Genomic DNA, 20,709 nt, shown 5'->3' on the forward strand with positions numbered 1-20,709 from the left:
CTGGGGGTCCCTGGCTGGTTCAATCTGAGAGGATGCAGCTCTTGATCTCAGGGTCTTGAGTCTGAGCCTCACATTGGGTTTAGAGATTACTAATAAAATAAACTTAAAAATAGTTCTGGAAAGCTGAGCATAGTGTTCTATGGGAACGAGGCCAGGGAGAAACCAGTGAGTAGCCTCTTGGCTTGAGCATTATACTAAGGAATTTGGACTTGACTGGGAGGAGTTTTGAAAGATTTTTAAGTAGAGTGGAAGGGAGTTATATCATTAGATTTGAGCATAAAGATCATCCTGATTATAATGGGAAAACTGGAATTAGAAGATCACTGTCTCTGACAGTGTAGTGATCAGATATTGAGTCTTGAATAAACATAATTTCTAAGTACTGTTGGGCCTTTGGAAAGTAAGAAATCTTCAGGGTCACCAAACACCAAACTTAAAATCGTAGAGATGAGCAGTAAACAAACATGAAATCCAGATTGCCCCAGGACAAATTATCAAATCAGTTCTGATATCTGGGAATTGGATAGTCAGGAATAAACCTCAGAGTTGAGATAAAATGGGGAAGCTAGATTTAAATGTGGTCCCAGTAGAGGGCACCCAGGTGGCTCACTGAAACATGAGACTCTTGATCTTGTGAGTTCAAGCCCCAGGTTGGATATAGAGATTACTTAAAATCTTGTAAAAAAATAAAATTCTGGGGACACCTGGGTGGCTCAGTTGGTCAAGCAGCTGCCTTCGGCTCAGGTCATGATCCCAGCGTCCTGGGATCGAGTCCCACATCGGGCTCCTTGATCGTCAGGGAGCCTGCTTCTCCCTCTGCCTGCCATTCTGTCTGCCTGTGCTCGCTCTCTCTCTCTCTCTCTCTCTGATAAATAAATAAAATCTTTTAAAAATAAAAAATAAAATAAAATAAAATTCTGGCCCCAGTTGTGTGGCAGTCCCCCAATCCCCTCATGCCTGACTCTCAGCAGAAGCAAATACAGATCTTCCTCTCTGAAAGAAGGCGTCTTTAATTTAGGCCTTCAGGATCTCAGAGATTCACAAAAAAAATTTAATATGAGCCACTTCTTTTTTTTTTTTTAAGATTTTATTTATTTATTTGACAGACAGAGATCACAAGTAGGCAGAGAGGCAGGCAGAGAGAGGGGAGGAAGCAGGCTCCCTGCTGAGCAGAGAGCCCAATGCGTGGCTCCATCCCAGGACTCTGGGATCATGACCTGAGCTGAAGGCAGAGGCTTTAACCCACTGAACCACCCAGGTGCCCAAATATGGGCCACTTAATCAAATATCAAACATACAAAGAATCAAATACCCATGACAAAGATTCAGCAGAAATCACAAATAATAGGTCATTCATGGACCTCACATATTAAAATGATCAGACAACATAAAATATCTATGACCTTTTATTTTTTTTTAAGATTTTATTTATTTGACAGACTGAGATCACAAGTAGGCAGAGGCAGGCAGAGACAGAAAGAGGGGGAAGCAGGCTCCCTGCTGAGCAGAGAGCCCAATGCGTGGCTCCATCCCAGGACTCTGGGATCATGACCTGAGCCAAAGGCAGAGCTTAACCCGCTGAGCCACCCAGGTACCCCAACCAATATCTATGACCTTTTAAAGAAATAAAAGAATCACAAAATGAACAACAAAAAGAAATGATCACAAATGACCAAGCAAAATATAATTACATAGAACTTTTAGAAATGAAAAAAATCAAAGTTGAAATCAAAATCTTGTGGTTAGTTTAGCATATTAGTTACAGATGGAGAGAGTAAATTGGAAGCCAGATATGAACTCTTCAGAAAGCAATTTAGAGACAAAAGAAATGGAAAATATAAAAGATTAAAAGACAGAAAGACTGATGTCCCAGAAGGGAAAAATAAAGGAAATGGCGGAGAGCTAAAATTTTTAAGAGTTAAGAATGAGAATTTTTGAAGAGTAAGAAATGGACCTACAAATGCAGGAAGCATATGCCAAGCAGGATAAGTAAATTCACACACAGTCATGCCATCGTCAAATTACAAAACACCAAGAGAGAAGATTGTGAGGGACCTATGGAAAAAAGACAAATCATCTACAAGCAACCACAATCAAAAGAATGATATATTTCTCCCTGCAACAATGGAAGCTGGAAGTGGAGGGCTTAATATCTTCAGTGTGCTACAAGAAAACTATCAGCCAGGATTGTTATGTCCAGAAAAACCATATTTATTATTTTTTATTTTCTATTCAGATCTTTAATCCATTTTGACATGAGAAACTATCTTTTTTTAAAGGTATTTATTTATTTATTTATTTATTTGACAGAAAGAGAGACAGTGGGAGAGGGAACACATGCGGGGGGAGTGGGATGGGGACAAGCAGGCTTCCCACTGAGCAGGGAGCAGAATGCAGGGCTCCATGCGTGGATCGATGTGGGGCTTGATGCAGGGCTTGATCCCAGCCGAAGGCAGACACTTAATGGCTGAGCCACACAGGCGCCCCAAGGAACTTAGCTTTAGAAAACAATGTTGAAGGTGCCTGGGTGGCTCAGGCCACCCAGAGTCCCGGGATCAAATCCTGTATCTGGCTCCCTGATCAGTGCGAGTCTGCTTCTCTCTACCCCCTCCTCATGCTCAGTCTCTCTCTCATTCTCTCTCTCTCTCTCAAATAAATAAAATATAAAAAAATCTTAAAAAACAAAAACAATGTTAAGTAAAGACCTTTCGGATAAAATAATTTGTCTCCAACAGACTTTCACTTAAGGAAATTCTGCTTTAGGAAGAAGGAAAATGGTACCAGAGAGGAGGTCTAAGATGCAGGTAGTAATGGTGAGCAAAGATATTGACAAGCATCTGCGTAAATCTAAACAAGTGCTACCTGTATAATATAATGATAATGCTAATAATAATGTCTAACGTGAGGTAAAAGATAAAATATTGGTCAAATGGGGGACGCCTGGGTGGCTCAGTTGGTAAAGCAGCTGCCTTCGGCTCAGGTCATGATCCCAGTGTCCTGGGATCGAGTCCCACATCGGGCTTCTTGCTTGGCAGGGAGCCTGCTTCTCCCTCTGCCTCTGCCTGCCATTCTGTCTGCCTGTGCTCGCTCTCCCCCCCCCCCCCGTCTCTCTGATAAATAAATAAAATCTTGAAAAGAAAAAAATAAAGAGGTCACAGCTAAAGTGCAAAGTTTACCTTTAAAAAATATTGGTCAGGGACTCCTGGGTGGTTCAGTTGGTTAAGCAGCTGCCTTCGGCTCAGGTCATGATCCCAGCGTCCTGGGATCAAGTCCCACATCGGGCTCCTTGCTCCGCAGGGAGCCTGCTTCTCCCTCTGACTCTGCCTTCCACTCTGTCTGCCTGTGCTCGCTCTCGCTCGCCCACTCTCTGACAAATAAATAAAATCTTTAAAAAAAAAAATATTGGTCAAATGGAAGACTGGTTAAATATTGATTCATTTAAAACTAATTAGATGTTGTATTAATTTTAAGTTGTCATGCATGTTAAAATTTCAAGGATAACTTTGCTAAAGAGAAGAGAGTGCATAACTTCTAAACCAATAAAGAGGAAAATGGTATTTAAAAAATGTTTTTAATTCTTTGCCACTGTTTAGCTTTGTAACCCCTGGCGTGTCACAGAACCTCCATTAGTTTCCTCATCTTTTAAAATGTGGATAGTAGGGACGCCTGGGTGGCTCAGTTGGTTGGACAACTGCTTTCGGCTCAGGTCATGATCCCGGAGTCCCGGGATCAAGTCCCGCATCGGGCTCCTAGCTCCACGGGGAGTCTGCTTCTCCCTCTGACCTTCTCCTTGCTCATGCTCTCTCTCACTGCCTCTCTCTCAAATAAATAAATAAATAAATCTTAAAAAAAAAAAAAAAAAAAAAAAAAAAAAAAAAATGTGGATAGTAGTACTTCCCTTATATGGTTGTTGTGAAGATGTGATCAGATCGTGCATACAAAAAAGCTGAACGCAAATCTGTATAATAAGTATCCAATAAATATTATATATTACTACTATTAATAGTGATTTATGGAGCACCTGACTGGCATAGTTGGTGGAGCATGAGGCCCTTGATCTTGGGGTCATGAGTTCCAAGTCCACATTTAGCGTGGAGCTTGTTTTTTAAAAAATTAAAAATTAAGTAAATAAGTAAATAAAATCTTTTTAAAATAGTGATTTATGTAGTAACCATTAAAGGTGATACTTTAAAGCTATGCTAGAACTTTCCTGCCAACATCTCATCCAGTTTCTCTTCCATTAGAGGGAGTGCTACACCTAAAAATGGCTGGAATGTTGAACAGTTAGTCTAATAACTCTTTAACAGTTCTTCTTGTGTTCGTTGTAACTCCTTGCTCAGAACCTTCAGGATTCAATATTGCCTTTAGTAAAAGTTCAGAGCATGGAGGCTTTCCACAGCTTGGCCCCAATCAACTTGATCTTATGTCCTTGAGTAGATCTCTAAACATATTTGATGTCTTTTTCCTTTAAACTTTTACTTAGAATGCCCTTTTGAAAAATAGTAGAATTGGGATGATTTCCTTTATCTTCATCCAGAAAACCTTCCCTTCTCTGAAAAATTCAGCCTATTCTTTAAACCCCAGTTCAAATCCCATAAAAGTTTCTGACTAGCCTAAAAGTGATTTATAATTGGAAAAACTATCCTCTAAACCAAATTTTTGCCTTCTGCTGCTGCTTTTTCAATTGAGCTTTTATTTAAAATTTATATTATCACAGAATTTTCCTCACACTTGCATGGTATTTCCAGTTAGATTTTTTGGTTCCTTAAGACAGTGGTTATTTCTTCTATGTCTTTGTATAGCTTCCAAGGAAGGGAAACTAGTAATTTAAGTGGCTACTATATGCCAGGCACTCTACTAAATGCCTTCTTATATGTAACATCCAATTTATTCCTCACAGCAAACTTAGAAAGAAAGATATCAGTGTCCCTGTTTTACAGATGAGGACATTGCACTTGAAAATGGCTAAATAACATACCCAAGGCACTTAACCAGTCAGTGGCAGAGCTGGATTTCTACCACACTACCCAATAAAATAGCTTTCCAAGAAGCCAAAATTCTTCTCAAAAATTAAAATTTGACTTGCCAGTTATCAACTAACAACTGAACCACAGGAATTCACAAAGAGCTAAAAGTCAGAAAGAAAACCTTATTTGGGGGGTTTAGATTAGGGGATTAAAGAGAGATTCCATTCTTATTCTATGCTTTGAGTTCATGTCACTTGACATGAAATGAATCACAAAAAGGTGAACCATTGGGTGCCTGGGTTGCTCAGTTGTTAAGCATCTGCCTTTGGCTCAGGTCATGATCCCAGGGTACTAGGGGTTGAGTCCCATATCGGGCTCTCTGCTCAGCGGGAAGCCTGCTTCTCCCTCTCCCTCTCCCCCTGCTTGTGTTCCCTATCTCACACTATCTCTGTCAAATAACAAATAAAATCTTTTGAACAAAAAAAAAGGTGAACCATCTTTAAGGTGCTTGCTGCAAGTCCATACCCTTTCAGAACATTCTCTTCTCTTTTGCCTTTTCTAGGGTTACACATCTTTCTGGAATGACTGCATATCATCTGGCCTGCGAGGGGGTATCCTGATAGAGCTGGCAATGCGGGGTCGAATCTATCTGGAACCCCCCACAATGCGTAAGAAGCGACTACTGGATAGAAAGGTATAGCACCTCTGTGGACATCCTCCTAACTTACGAAAGGGCAGGTACCAATGGTCCATTTTGGAGGAATGGGAAGTTTTGTTTGTTCGTTTGTTTTTGAGGGCCTTGAATTCATGACCCTGAGATCAAGACCTGAGCTAATACCAAGAGTCAGAGGCTTAACCAGCTGAGCCACCCAGGTACCCCTGGGGGGAATGGGAAGATCTGAATAGTGAGACAAGATAAGTATCACTGACAGTTGTGCCATTATCTAACAGTTTCAGTTAACCTATAGCAGAGGAATAAATTCAAATATCCATCATCTACAAAATTAGAAGGAGGTTATGGTTTTATCTTTTTTATGTAGAAAAATCACTTTAGCATGCTGTTATTACTCCCTCTATAACTATAACATTATGAAATAGTTTTATATAGGAGGAGAGCAAACATATGGGTCAGGTGAGTCTTTGTTTAACCCTAGTCATGCTCAGATAACCATTAGATTTTTCTCCTCCGTTTATAAGCGAGTCGAGTCCACCATTTGAGTTCTACTCCTGTTTCCATTTTTTACTACTTATTTTTTCCACTCATAACATCACTGTCATACTCAGAACTCTACCAAAATGACATTCTTTAGGTATCACCAGGAGGCTCTATCCCCAGTGTGGGGCTTGAACTCACAACCCTGAGATCAAGAGTCACATGCTCTGGCCACATGGGTGGCTCAGTTGGTTATCTGCCTTTGACTCAGGTCATGATCCTGGGGACCTGGGATGGAGCCCCGCATCAGGCTCCCTGCTCACCAGGGAGTCTGCTTCTTCTTGTCCCTCTGCCCCTCCCCCCTGCTCATTTTCTTTCTCACTCTCAAATAAATAAATAAAATATTTTTTTTCAAAGTTGGTATTCCAGACCCAGAGAGTTATTATTGCATATTTTCTACATGATCATTTATATCCAGTTTGTTCCTAGGGTCCACTTCAAATGTTATTTTTGTCCTCTTACTATTATGCCATGCTGGATTTTAAACTTCTTGAATGCTTTGCATTTCCTATAACACTTAACCAATAATCTATATATGGCATACTGAAATATTTTCATTTGAATTAAGTAAATGAACCAGGGACCCTTGACTCTTCCTTTAAAGGTACTTCTAAAGTCAGATAGCCCAACAGGGGATGTTTTGCTGGATGAAACTCTCAAACACATCAAAGCAACTGAACCCACAGAAACCGTCCAGACGTGGATAGAGCTACTCACAGGTAAAATGGTTAAAAAATCCCACACTTTATAATCTTTATCCTACTAGTTCAAGAAAAGGAGTACAGGAATTCAAGCTGCTGGGTAAGAAGTATATGGTTCACTGCGTAACTGTATTAAAGAGGGACAGAAAAGGCATGGTTAATCAATACATAGAATTTTCCAAAGTTTCATCTTAGTTCTGCCACCCCACCCCATAAGCTCTCTAACAGTATTCTTCACAAGAAAAATTTCTAACATCTTTATTGATACATAATTCATATACCATATAGTTGACCCATGGAAAGTACACAATTAAATGGATTTTAGTATATTCACACAATTTTGCAACCATCATCACAATCTAAATTTAGAACATTTTCATCACCCCAAAAACAAACCCCATGTTTATTCGCAGTTTTTCCCAAGCCTCCTGTCCTGCTCTAGGCAACCACTAATCTACATTTTGTCTCTATAGATTTGCTTATTCTAGATATTTCATATAAATTTTTTATATCAACTTTTTTTTATAACTGGCTTAAGATATAATAGTTTTAAGGTTGATCCATGTTTTAGCATGTATCAGTACTTCATCCTCTTTTTTTCCTAAGGGCAAGTTCAAAAACTTTAATATAAATAAGTAGATCTGTGGCATAAAATTTTAGGAGAAAGCAGGACACTTTGAGATCACAGCCAGTGTCACCTTCTGTGACAATTTTTTTAATTGAAATTTTTATTGAGGTATTTGTAGATTTACACGCAGTTATAGGAAATAATATTGAGAGATCCTTTATACACTCTACCCAAAAGCCCCCAGTGAAAACTTTTTACGAAACTGTAGTATAATATGACCCATTGGATATTGACATTGATACTCTCCACCAATCTTATTAGAACTTTCCCAGTTTTACTTTGATTCCTTTTTATCACTAAATAATATTTCATTGTATAGATGTACCACATTTATTCGTTGATTAATCAGTTGATAGACATGCGGTTATTTCTGCTTTTAGGCTATTATGAATAATGCTGCTATGAACATTCACAAGACATGTTTTTTATGGATGTGTTTTAATTTCTTTTGGGTATATAATTAACTTTATTGTAAAGTACACATAACATAATCTTTATTGTCTTAACCATTAATATATGTATAATTCAGTGGCATTAAATACAATCAAGGTTTTATGTAACCATTACCTCTCTTTATCCCCAAAGCTTTCTCATCATCCCAAACATCCTTCTTTCTTCCCACCCCCCATTCTCTGGCAATCCTTTTTTTACTTGTTGTCTATATGAATTTGCCTGTACTAGGTAACTCAGGTAAGTGGAATCATACAACATTTGTCTTTTTATATGTGTCTTATTTCATTAAGAATAATGTTTTCAGGGGCGCCTGGGTGGCTCAGTGGGTTAAAGCCGCTGCCTTCAGCTCAGGTCATGATCCCAGGGTCCTGGGATCGAGTCCCACATCGGGCTCTCTGCTCAGCCGGGGGCCTGCTTCCTCCTCTCTCTGCCTGCCTCTCTGCCTACTTGTAATCTGTGTCTGTCAAATAAATAAATAAAATCTTAAAAAAAAAAAAAAAAAGAATAATGTTTTCAGGGGCGCCTGGGTGGCTCAGTGGGTTAAGCCACTGCCTTCGGCTCAGGTCATGATCTCAGGGTTCTGGGATCGAGTCCCGCATCGGGCTCTCTGCTCAGCAGGGAGCCTGCTTCCCTCTCTCTCTCTGCCTGCCTCTCCATCTACTTGTGATTTCTCTCTGTCAAATAAATAAATAAAAATCATTAAAAAAAAATAAAAAATAAATTAAAAAAAAAAAGAATAATGTTTTCGCGACCTGGTCATGTGGTAATATACATCAAAATCTCATTCCTTTTTATGGCCAAATAATAATCCATTGTTTGAATCTGCCTTTTTTTTTTTTTTATTCATCTGTTGATGGACCCTTGGGTTGTTTCTGCCTTTTAGCTATTGTGGATAATGCTGCTATGAACATTAATATACAAATATCTATTCAAGTCCCTGCTTTCCATTCTTTTAGATACATACCTAGGAGTAGAATTTCTGGGTAGTAAGATAGTTCTATGTTTTGAGAAACCACAAAACTATTTTCTATGGAGAAAATACCCTTTTATACTTTTACCAGCCTTACATGGGGGTTCCAGTTTTTCAACATTGTCATCAACACTTACTCTATTTTTTGTTTTAGTTTGTTTTTTATTGTAGCTCCCCTAGTAGGCATGAAGGGATGTCTCTTTGTTGGTTTGATTTGCATTTCCTAATGACCAATGATGAGCCTTTTCCCTAATGACCAATGATAAGCATCTTTTCATAGGTTAATGGCCATTTGTATATCTTCTTTGGAAGAATGTCTATTCAAGTCCTTTGCCCTTTTTTCTTTTTTAAAGATTGTATTTATTTATTTGACAAACAGAGATCACAAGTAAGCAAAGAGGCAGGGAGAGAGAGGGGGAAGCAGACTCCCCGCCAAGTGGAGAGCCAATGAGGAGCTCGATCCCAGGCCCGAGATCAAGACCTGAGCCTAAGGCAGCGGCTTTAGCCCACTGAGCCACCCAGGCGCCCTGCCCATTTTTTTAAATTGGGTTCTATTGTTACTGTTTTTGTTTAAAGATTTTATTTATTTATTTGAGAGAGAGAGTATGTGCACATTAGCGAACACACAGAGAGAGCGAAAAACAGACTCCCCACTGAGTAGGGAGCCCAATGCAGGACTCAACCTCAGGACCCCAAAATCATGTCCTAAGCCAAAGACGGACAACTTAACCAACTGAGCCACCCTGATGGCTCCCTGTTATTGTCATCATTGTTGAGTTTTAGAAGTTCTTATATTTTCTGGATATTAATCCCTTATCGGATCTGTCATTTACCAATATTTTCTCCTATTCTGTAGGTTGTCTTTTCAACTTCTTTGATAGTAGTCCTAGATGCATAAAAATTCTTAATTTTTATGAAATCCAGTTTATCTATTTTTTTCTTTTGTTGCCTGCTCTTTTGGCCTCATATCCATGAAAAGACTGCCCTTTCCCCATTGAATAGTCTTAGCAACCTTGTTGAAAATCAGTTGGTCATAGATGTGAGGATTTATTTCTGGGCTGTCTGTTCTGTTGCATTGATCTATGTTTGTCCTATGCCAATACCATACTGTTTTACTTACTATAGCTTTATAGTAAGTTTCAAGTTGGGAAGTATGAGTCCCACAACTTTATTCTTTTTCAAGTTTATTTTGGGGGAGCCTGGGTGGCTCAGTGGCTTAAGCCTCTGCCTTTGGTTCAGGTCATGATCTCAGGGTCCTAAGAATGAACCCCAAGCCCCACATCGGGCTTTCTGCGCAGCAGGGAGCCTGCCTCCCCTCTCTCTCTGCCTGCCTCTCTGCCTACTTGTGATCTCTCTGTCAAATAAATAAATAAATTATTTTTAAGAAATAAAATTAATTAAATTAAAGTAAGATTATTTTGGCTATCCTGGGTCTCACGTAATTCACTCACTGTGTGAATTTGAGAATTGGCTTTTCCATTTTGGTGGGAAAGGCTATTAGAATTTTATTAGGGACTGTGTTGAACCTGTAGATCTCCTTGAGTGATATTGATATCTTAACAATGTCAAGTCTGCCTGTCAATCAGAATGGGATGTCTTTCCATCTTTAATGTTTTTCAGCAATATTTTATAGTTTTCAGCATATAAATTTTTCACCTCCTTGGTGAGCCTTATTCCTAAGTATTTAATTCTTTTAGACACTATTATAAATGGAACTACTTTCTTTTTTTTTTTTTAAAGATTTTATTTATTTATTTGACAGAGAGAAATCACAAGTAGAGGAGAGGCAGGCAGAGAGAGAGAGGGAAGCAGGTTCCCTGCCGAGCAGAGAGCCTGATGCGGGACTCGATCCCAGGACCCTGAGATCATGACCTGAGCCGAAGGCAGCAGCTTAACCCACTGAGCCACCCAGGCGCCCTGGAACTACTTTCTTAATTTCCTTTGTTCTTTACCAGTATGTAGAAACAACTGATATTTCTGTGTTTTTCTTGTCCCCTGTACCTTAGCTGAATTAGTTTATTAGCTCTAGTAGCATTTTTGTGCTTTCTTTGGGATTTTCTTTACAGTTAACTCTTGAACAACATGGGTTTGAACCATGCAGGTCCATGTATACATGGATTTTTTTTTGCAATAAATACAGTACATTACTCTAAATGTATTTTCCTTAAGATTTTCTTAGTATTTCATTTTTTGTAACTTAGTTTATTATAAGAATACAGTATTTAATACATATGTAAATATGTGTTAATTGACTATGTTATCAATAAGGCTTTCAGTCTAGGCTATTAGTAGTTAAGTTGCTTTGGTATTTTTTTTAAGATCTTATTTATTTATTTGACAGACAGAGATCACAAGCAGGCAGAGAGGCAGGCAGAGAGAGACGGGGGGAAGCAGGCTCTGTGCTAAGCAGAGAGCCTGACGCAAGGCTCGATCCCAGGACCCTGAGATCATGACCCAAGCCAAAGGCAGAGGCCTAACCCACTGAGCCACCCAGGTGCTTCAGTAGTTAAGTTTTTAAGGAATTAAAAGTTACACACAGATTTTAGACTGTGCAGGGTTTTGACACCTCTAACTCCCAGGTTGTTCAAGGGTCAGCTTGGATCATGTCATATGCAAATATAGTTTTATTTTCCTTCCCAATCTGGATGACTTTCATCTTTTTTCCCTTCTTAATAGCTCAGGTTTGACTAGCAGTGGTGAAAGCCGTCATCCTTACGTTGTTCATGACCTCTGAGGAAAAGCTTTTCACTGTTTTTCACTATGTGAATGTGACAAATGTTTCACTATTGAATGGGACAGTAGCTATGGATTTTTCATAAATATCCTTTATGATTGGGCTCCTGGGTGGCTCAGTGGGTTAAGCCGCTGCCTTCAGCTCGGGTCACAATCTCAGGGTCCTGGGATCGAGTCCCATATCGGGCTCTCTGCTCAGCAGGGAGCCTGCTTCCCTCTCTCTCTCTTTGCCTGCCTCTCTCTCCATCTACTTGTGATCTCTCTCTGTCAAATAAATAAATAAAATCTTTTAAAAATATATATATATATATATCCTTTATGATGTTGAGAAATTTTCCTTTCATCCCTAGTTTTCTGGGAGTTTTTAATCATGAAAGTATGTTCTTTTTTTTTTTTTTTTTTTTTTCTTTGAAAGTGTCTTCATTTTTCCCAAATGTCTTTTCTGAGTCAAATGAGATGACTATATGGCTTTTTTCTTTCACTCTATTAATGTGATATATTACATTATTTGATTATTTTTTATTGAGGTATAACTGACATAGAACATTATATTCATTTAAGGTTTAGAACACATTGATTCTGGATTCAGGATTGGTGTATATTGTGACGTGATCACAATATGTCTACTTAACATCCATCACCACATATAGTTACACATTTTTTTTCTTGGGTTGAGAAATTTTAAGATCTCTCTTAGCAACTTTTAAATATACAATACAGTGTTATTAACCACAGTCACTGTACTGTGTATTACATCCCTAGGAATTATTTATTTTATAACTGGAAGTTTGTAGCTTTTAACTACATTCACCCATTTTTGCCCTCCATCCCTTGCTTCTGGAACCATCACTCTGTTCTCTGTATCTGTGAGCTTTTGGTTTTGTGTTTTGGGTTTGTTTCATTTTTTTAAGATTTTACGTTTAAGTAATCTTTACACTCACTGTGGAGCTTAGACTTACAGCCCTGAGATCAAGAGTCACATGTTCCCCTGACTGAGTTAGCCAGGTACCCCATTTGGGTTTTTGTTTTTTAGATTCTGCTTATAAGTGAGATCATTACAGTATTTGTCTTTCTCTGTCTCACTCGTTTCACTTAGCATAATGCCCTCAGGTTCCATCCATGTTGTTGCAAATGTCGTTTTTTTTAATGACTGAATAATATTTCATTGTGTGTGGTGTATGTATGTATATGTATGTGTGTATATATATATACATATATGTGTATGTATATGTACATACATACACACACATTTTCTTTATCCATTCATCTATTGATGGACATATACAATAGCCTCAGCTATTATAAATAATGCTTTAGTTAACATCAGAGTGCATGTATCTTTTCCAGTTAGCATTTTCATTTTCTTTGAATAAATATCCAGAAGTGGAATGGCTGGATCACATGATATTTCTATTTTTAACATTTTAGGAACTTCCATACTGTTTTCTGTAGTGGCTGCACCAATTTACATTCTCACCAACAGTGCACAAATGCTATCTGTTTTCCACATCCTCTTTAACACTTGTTATTTCTTGTCTTTTTTGTAATAGCCACTCCAACAGGTGTGAGGTGATATTTCATTGTGAATTGATTTGCACATCCATGGTGATTAGTGATATTGAGCACTTTTTCATGTGTCTGTTGGCCATCTTTATATTTTCTTTGAAAAAAGTATTCCAATCCTTTCCCCATTTGATTTTCTTATGTTACATTCCTGGGTTGAATTTAACTTGCTCATGGTGAATAATCCTTTTAATATGCTGTTGTTTTCAATTTGCTAATATTTTATTAAGGATTTTTGCATCTATATTCATAAGGGGTTTTGGTCTATAATGTGACTAAGATGAGTCTCTTATAGATACATGTAGTTGGTTGATGTTTTTTAACCCATTCTGCCAGTCTTTGTCTTGTAGTTGAATTGCTTAATCTGTTTACATTTAAAGTAATTACTCATGGGGTGCCTGGGTGGCTCATTTGGTTAAGTGTCTGCCTTTAGCTCAGATCACGATCCCAGGGTCCTGAGATCAAGCCCCATGTTGGGCTCAGGGAGCCTGCTTCTTCCTTTCCCTTGGCCCCTTCCCCCTACTCATTCTCTCTTGCTCAGTCTCTCTCAAATAAATAATAAATAAAATCTTCTTAAAATAATTAAATAAAAATAATTACTCCTAAAGAGATACTTCTGGCATTTTGCTGTTTCTTTGCTATATGACCTATAACTTTTGTCTCTCATTTCCTATATTACTATCTTCTTTTGTGTTTAGGCGATTTTTTGTAGTGAAACATTTGTATTCCTGCTCATTTTTTTTCATGTAGATATTTTCGTTATTGTTAACATAGACTTTAATATCCTAAAGTTTTAACAACCTAATTTGATTTTATACCAACTTTAATAACATAAAAACTCTGCTCCAGGGCGCTGGGTGGCTCAGTGGGTAAAGCCTCCGCCTTCGGCTCAGGTCATGGTCTCAGTGTCCTGGGATCAAGCCCTGCCTCGGGCTCTCTGCTCAGCCAAGAACCTGATTCCCCTGTGCTCTCTGCCTGCCTCTGTGCCTACTTGTGACCTCTCTCTCTGTCAAATAAATAAATAAAAGCTTTTAAAAAAAAATTCTGTGCCTATAAAGCTCTATCCCACCCTCTTTATATTTTGATCTCACAGATTATATCTTTATACACTGTGTGCCCAATAACATAGATTAAGTGTTTTTAATGTATTTATCTTTTTTTTTTTTAATTAATTTATTTATTTATTTGCCAGAAAGAGAGATCACAAGTAGACAGAGAGGCAGGCAGAGAGAGAGTAGGAAGCAGGCTCCCTGCCAAGCAGAGAGGCTGATTCGGGGCTTAATCCCAGGACCCTAAGATCATGACCTGAACTGAAGGCAGAGGCTTAACCCACTGAGCCACCCAGGCACCCTGAATTTATCTTTTAAAGCTTATAGGGATGCCTGGGTGGCTCAATTAGTTGGGTGTCCGACTCTTGATTTCAGCTTGGGTCTTGATCTTGGGGTTGTGGGACCAAGCCCCAAGTCAGTTCCATGCTAAGCAAGGAGTCTGCTTGAGATTCTCTCCCTCTTCCTCTGCCCCTCCCCCTGCTCATGCTTACTCACTTGCACTCTCTCTCTCAAATAAATCTTAAAAAAAAAAAAAAAAAGAAGCATATGGAAAATTAAAAGGAGTGTACAAACCAATACCACATTTTATATTTATACATGTATTTACCTTTATCGGAGATCTTTATTTCTTCATATTGCTTCTAGTTACTGTCTGGCTTCCCTTCATTTCAACCTGCAGGACTCCTTTTTAGTATTTCTTTCTTTTTTTTTTTTTTTAAGATTTATTTATTTGTCTTAGAGTGTGGGCTTGAGCTGAGGAAGGACAGGGGGAGAGGGAAAGAAGCAGATTCAATGCTGAGCATGGAACCTGATGTAGGGCTTGATCTCACAATCCTGAGATTACAACCTGAGCCTAAAGCAAGACCGAGCCCCTCCTTTTTAGTATTTCTTGCAGGGTAAGTCTAGTGGTAAAAGACTTCCTGGGTTTTTGTTCTGTAAGAAAGTCTTAATTTCTGCCTCATTTTTGAAGTACAGTTTTCCTGAATATAGAATTCTCATTTGATGGGTTTTTTTTTTCTTTTATATCTTTAAATATATCAGCCCACTGCCTTCTGGCCTCCAAATTTTTTGATGAGAAATCTGTTGATATTACTAAGGATCCCTTGTATGTGATGACTCACTTCTCTCTTCCTGCTCTTAAGATTCTTTATCTTCGGCTTTTGATAATTGATTATAATATGTCTCAGTATGGATGCTTTATCTAACATTGAGTTCATTAAGCTTCTTTGATTTGTAGATTCATGTCCTTTGTCAAATTTGGAATTTTTTTTCAAAGATTTTATTTATTTATTTGACAGAGAGAAATCACAAGTAGACGGAGAGGCAGGCAGAGAGAGAGGGAAGCAGGCTCCCTGCTGAGCAGAGAGCCCGATGCGGGTCTCGATCCTAGGACCCTGAGATCATGACCTGAGCCGAAGGCAGCGGCTTAACCCACTGAGCCACCCAGGCGCCCCTGGAATTTTTTTTTTTAAAGATTTTATTTATTCATTTGACAGATAGAGATCACAAGTAGGCAGAGAGGCAGGCAGAGAGAGAGGTAGAAGCAGGCTTCCCGCTGAGCAGAGAGCCCGATGTGGGGCTCAATCCCAGGACCCTGAGATCATGAACTGAGCTGAAGGCAGAGGCTTTAACCCACTGAGCCACCCAGGCGCCCCAAATTTGGAATGTTTTGAGCCATTATTTCTTCAGATAGTCTTTCTGCCCCCTTTCTATTCTCATCCTGGGATTCTCACAATGCATATATTTGTCCATTTGATGATGTACTGGAAGTCCCTTAGGTTCTGTTTACTTTTTCTCATTTGTTTTCTTTCTGTTCCCCAGACTATGTAATTTCAGTTTCCTATATTTGAGTTTGTTAATTCTTTTTCTAACTACTTAATTCTGCTTTTGAGCCCTATATATGTATTTTCCATTTCAGCTATTATTTAAGCTCCAGACTTTCTTTTTGGTTCCTTTTCTTGATTTCTGTCTCTTTATTAATATTCTCATTTTGTTCATATGTTGTTTCCCTGTCTTTATCCATGTGTTCTCTTAGCTCTTTTAACATCTTAAGACAGTTGTTTTCAAGTCTTTGTCTAGTAAATTTGATATCTATACTTTCTGAGGAACATATTATGTCCATTTCTTCTGTTTCTTTGAATGTGTAATACTTTCCTCTTTCTTTGTATGCCTCGTGTGTTGTTTTGTTTTTTCTTAAAAATGGAACATTTGATTCTTACAATGTGGTGATTTTGGAAATCAGATTCTCCCCTTTCCCCAGTGTTTGCTGTTGCACAGTGTCTTTGTGCTGTAGATCAGACTGAGGAGAAAGCTTCAGACTTGGGTTTTTTGTGAGGTTACATCTTATCCTGAGCAAGGATACATTTTTTAATGTAAAAACTGAAACAGCCCCACAGTGCTTATCTTTTATATCCTTTATATCCCTGCCCCTTTTGCTGGTAGGGATTTGAACAGTGGCAGCCAGCTTCTAATTTCATGTCAGCCATGAGAAACTACAGTCCATAATCAGAACACAGATCCTGATATTTCAGGGACAAGGTTCTTATTGCCCACCCTGATTCCAGCAAGCTACACCAAAAACCAGATTGCTCCCCCTGTGGGTTTCTTTCACAGGGCTGGGAGGTAGGGGCTAAGTAGCCACTATTGTGCTGATAGCTGAAATTGGCCAATATGAACCACATTTTGCCACTCAAGCCTTGGCCTGGAACCTATAAGCATTCAAATAGATTCCAGAGTCCCAAATAGTTATTAAAAGGATATATTCTAGGGGCTCCTGAGTGGCTCAGTCAGTGAGGCGTCCCCTCTTGATCTCAGCTCAGGTCTTGATCTCAGGATTGTGAGTGCAACCCCTGTGTTGGACTCCACCCTGGGCATGGAGCCTAATTTTAAAAAAGAGAGAGAGAAAAAGATTCTAGGTTCTAGTATAATTGTTGTCTAGGTGAAGAGTTGAGTGTTGGCACTTCCTACTCTCATCATCTCTGATGTCATACCTCAATTATTAACAACTTAAATAACCTTATCATCTATGTCCAGTTGAGTTTGTCATTAGGGCCCACTTCAAATATTATTTTTGTTTCCCCACTATCACCCCATACTAGATTTTTTTTTAAAGATTTTATTTATTTATTTGACAGAGAGAGATCATAAGTAGGCAGAGAGAGAAGAAGGGAAGCAGGCTCCCTGCAGAGCAGAGAGATCGATGCGGGACTCGATCCCAGGACCCTGAGATCACGACCTGAGCCGAAGGCAGCAGCTTAACACACTGAGCCACCCAGGCGCCCCACCCCATACTAGATTTTAAACACCTTAAGGACAGGGATGGGGCCAGTTTTTCAAAGTGGCTACACCACTGTATATTTCCACACCAATGTATGAGTTTTCATTCTTCCACATTCTCATCAATACTTGTTACTCTCTGCCTTTTTTATTTTCTCTATCCTAAAGAGTAGTAGTATATCATTGTGATTTTTTTTTGGATTTTCCTAACACTAATGATGTATATCTTCTTTGGAGAATTGTCTATTCAGATACTTCACCTACTTTTTTTTCTTTTTAAAGATTTTATTTATTCACTTGACAGAGAGAGAGATCACAAGTAGGCAGGGAGGCAGGCAGAGAGAGAGGAGGAAGCAGGCCCTCCTCGGAGCAGAGGGCCCGATGCGGGGCTCGATCCCAAGATCCTGGGATCGTGACCCAAGCTGAAGGCAGGGGCCTTAACCCACCCAGGCACCCCCACCTACTTTTTAATTAGGTTTACCATTTCTACTATTGAGTTGTACTTTTCAAATATATTCTAGACACAAATATCATCATATACAGGATTTGCAAAACTTTTTTCTTCCATTCTGTGTCTTTTTACTTCTTGAGAGTGTCTTTCAAAGCATAAAATTTTCAATTTTAATACTTTACAATTAATCTTTTTTTCTTTTATTACTTGTGTAATATCTAAGAAATGATTGCTTAACCCAGCATCGTGAAGATTTATTCCTGAGGTGCCTGGGTGGCTCAGTCGTTTAAGCATTTGCCTTTGGCTCAGGTCATGATCCTGGGGTTGGGGAATGGGGAATTGAGCCCTGCATTGGGCTTTCGGCTCAGTAGGGAGTGTGCTTCTCCCTTTCCCTCTGCCCCTCCCCCTCCCACTCATGTATTCTCTCTTGCACACACGTGCTCTTTCTCTCTCTCTCAAATAAATAGAATCTTTTTAAAAAATTTATTCCCACATTTTCTTCTAAGAAATTATAGCTTTGTGTATTTCATTTAGGTCTATTGTCTATTTTGAGTTAATTGTATATGTTATGGGGTAGAGCTCCAACTTCAGTCTTTTGCATGAAGATATAAGTACAGTTGTCCAGGCACTGTTTGTCCTAACACTGTTCTGTTCCCTATGATTTGTCTTGGTACCATTGTCAAAAATTATTTGACCATAAATGTATGGGTTTATTTTCAAATTCTATCTTTGATCTATATGTCTATTCTTATGTAGTAACACACTCTCTTGATTATTGCAGGTTTTGTTTTTTTGTTGTGGTTTTTTTAAAATATTGGTTTTATAGTAGTTTTGAAATCAGGAAGTGCAAGTCCTCCAACTTTATTCTTCTTTTTCAAGATTTTTTGGCTATGCTGGGTCTTTCACATTTCCATATGAATTATAGAATTAGCTTGTCAATTTCTGTAATAAAGCAAGGAAGGATTTTAATAGGAATTGTATTGAATCTGTAGATCAATTTGAGGGAGTATTGGTACCTTAATAATATTGTTTTCCAATCCATGAACATGGGATGTCTTTCCATTTATTTAGATAATCTTTATTTCTTTCAATGATATTTTGTAATTTTTTATTGTATAAGTCTTACACTACTTTTGTTAAATATATTCCTATATCTGTTCTTTTTGATGCTATTATAAATATAATTGTTTTCTTAATTTTATTTTCAGATTATTTGTTGCTAATGAATAGAAACTCTATTGACTTTTGTATATTAATCTTGTATCCTGCAACCTTTCTGAATGTATTTGTTGCAGTAGTTTAAGTGGATTCCTTAGATTTTTCTGTATACAAGATTTGTATACGAGGTCATGTCATCTGAAAATAAAAATAGCTTAACTTCTTCCTGTCTGATCTGAATGCTTTTATTTCTTTTTCTTGCCTAATTGCCGTGGCTAGAATCTCCAGTGCTAAATAGAAGTGATGAAAATAGCATTTTTTGTCTTGTGCCTGATCTTAGCAGGCACTGCTAAGTGCCTTTTTCATCATTAAGTATGAAACTAGTTGCAGGTTCTTTGTAAATGCCTTCTGTCAGGTTGAGGAAGTGTCTACCTATTCCTAGTTTGTTGAGTGTTTTTATCATGTATGCATGTTAGATTTTGTCAGATACTTTTTGTGTCTTGATTAAGATGGTCATTTGGTTTTTGCTTTTCATTCTATTGATATGATGTGTTACATAATTGAATTTTTGGATATTAAAACAACCTTGCATTTCTGGGTAGGTCCTGCCTAATTTTGTTACATGGTGTTTATTACATGTTGCTGGATTTTTTTTTTTTAGTATTTTGTGGAATATTTTTGTACCTATATTCATAAGGGATATTGGTCTATAGTTTTCTTGTGATGTCTTTGTCTAGTTTTGATATCAGAGTAACACTTAAGGAAGTGTTCCCTTCTCTTCTGTTTTTTTTTTTTTTTTGAAAGAGTTTGTGAAGAATTATTTATAAGTATTCTTTAAACATTTGATAAAATTACCAATAACCCATCTTAACTACACTTTTTGGGGGGAGTTTAAAATTACTTATTCAATCTGTTTACTGTTACAGATATATTCAGATTTTCTCTTCTTGAGTCAGTTTAGGTAATTTGTGTGTTTCAAGGAATTTGTCCATTTCTTCTAGGTTATCTAATTTGTGGCATACTATTGTTTATAGTATCCTCTTACTGCCTTTTTTATTTCTTTAAGGTCAGTGGTGGTGCTTCCTCTTTCATTCCTAATTTTAGTAATTTGAGTCTTCTCTCTTTTTTTCTTGGTCCATCTAGGTTTGTCAATTTGTTGATCTTTTCAATGAACAACTTTGATTTTATTGGTTTCCTCTGTTGTTTTCATTGTTTCTGTCTATCTCCTATCTAATCTTTATTATTTCCTTTCTTTTGCTTCTTTCATGTTTAATATGCTCTTCTTTTTCTACTTTTTTAAGGTAGAAAGTTAGGTTATTGATTTGACATCTCCTCTTCTTTCTGTCTTTTTTTTTTTTTTTTTTTAGATTTTACTTATTCATTTGACAGAGAGAAACACGAAACACAGTGAGAGAGGGAACACAGCAGGGGGAGTGGGAGAGAGAAGCAGGCTTCCCTCTGAGCAGGGAGCCCGATGTAGGGCTTGATCTCAGGACCCTCGTCAAAAGTAGAAGCTTAACGACTGAGCCACCCAGGTGCCCTGACAT

At 38.1% G+C, this 20,709-nt stretch overlaps 1 protein-coding gene across 3 annotated transcripts in view; it reads left to right on the forward strand.

Annotated features, from left to right (window-relative positions):
* GOLPH3L (golgi phosphoprotein 3 like) overlaps positions 1 to 20,709 on the forward strand; it is a 43,537-nt gene that overhangs the window by 20,089 nt on the left and 2,739 nt on the right. For 2 of the 3 annotated variants that reach the window (XM_082686024.1, XM_082686023.1), the window contains 2 exons: positions 5,530 to 5,661; positions 6,785 to 6,899. In XM_082686024.1, coding sequence (XP_082542150.1) covers positions 5,530 to 5,661; positions 6,785 to 6,899 — 247 coding nt within the window. The remainder of the gene's footprint in view (positions 1 to 5,529; positions 5,662 to 6,784; positions 6,900 to 20,709) is intronic. The other variant, XM_082686025.1, reaches the window with a different exon arrangement.

Source organism: Mustela nivalis (genome assembly GCF_964662115.1).
Source record: "Mustela nivalis genome assembly, chromosome: 10".
In the NCBI taxonomy this organism is placed as follows: Eukaryota; Metazoa; Chordata; class Mammalia; order Carnivora; family Mustelidae; genus Mustela; species Mustela nivalis.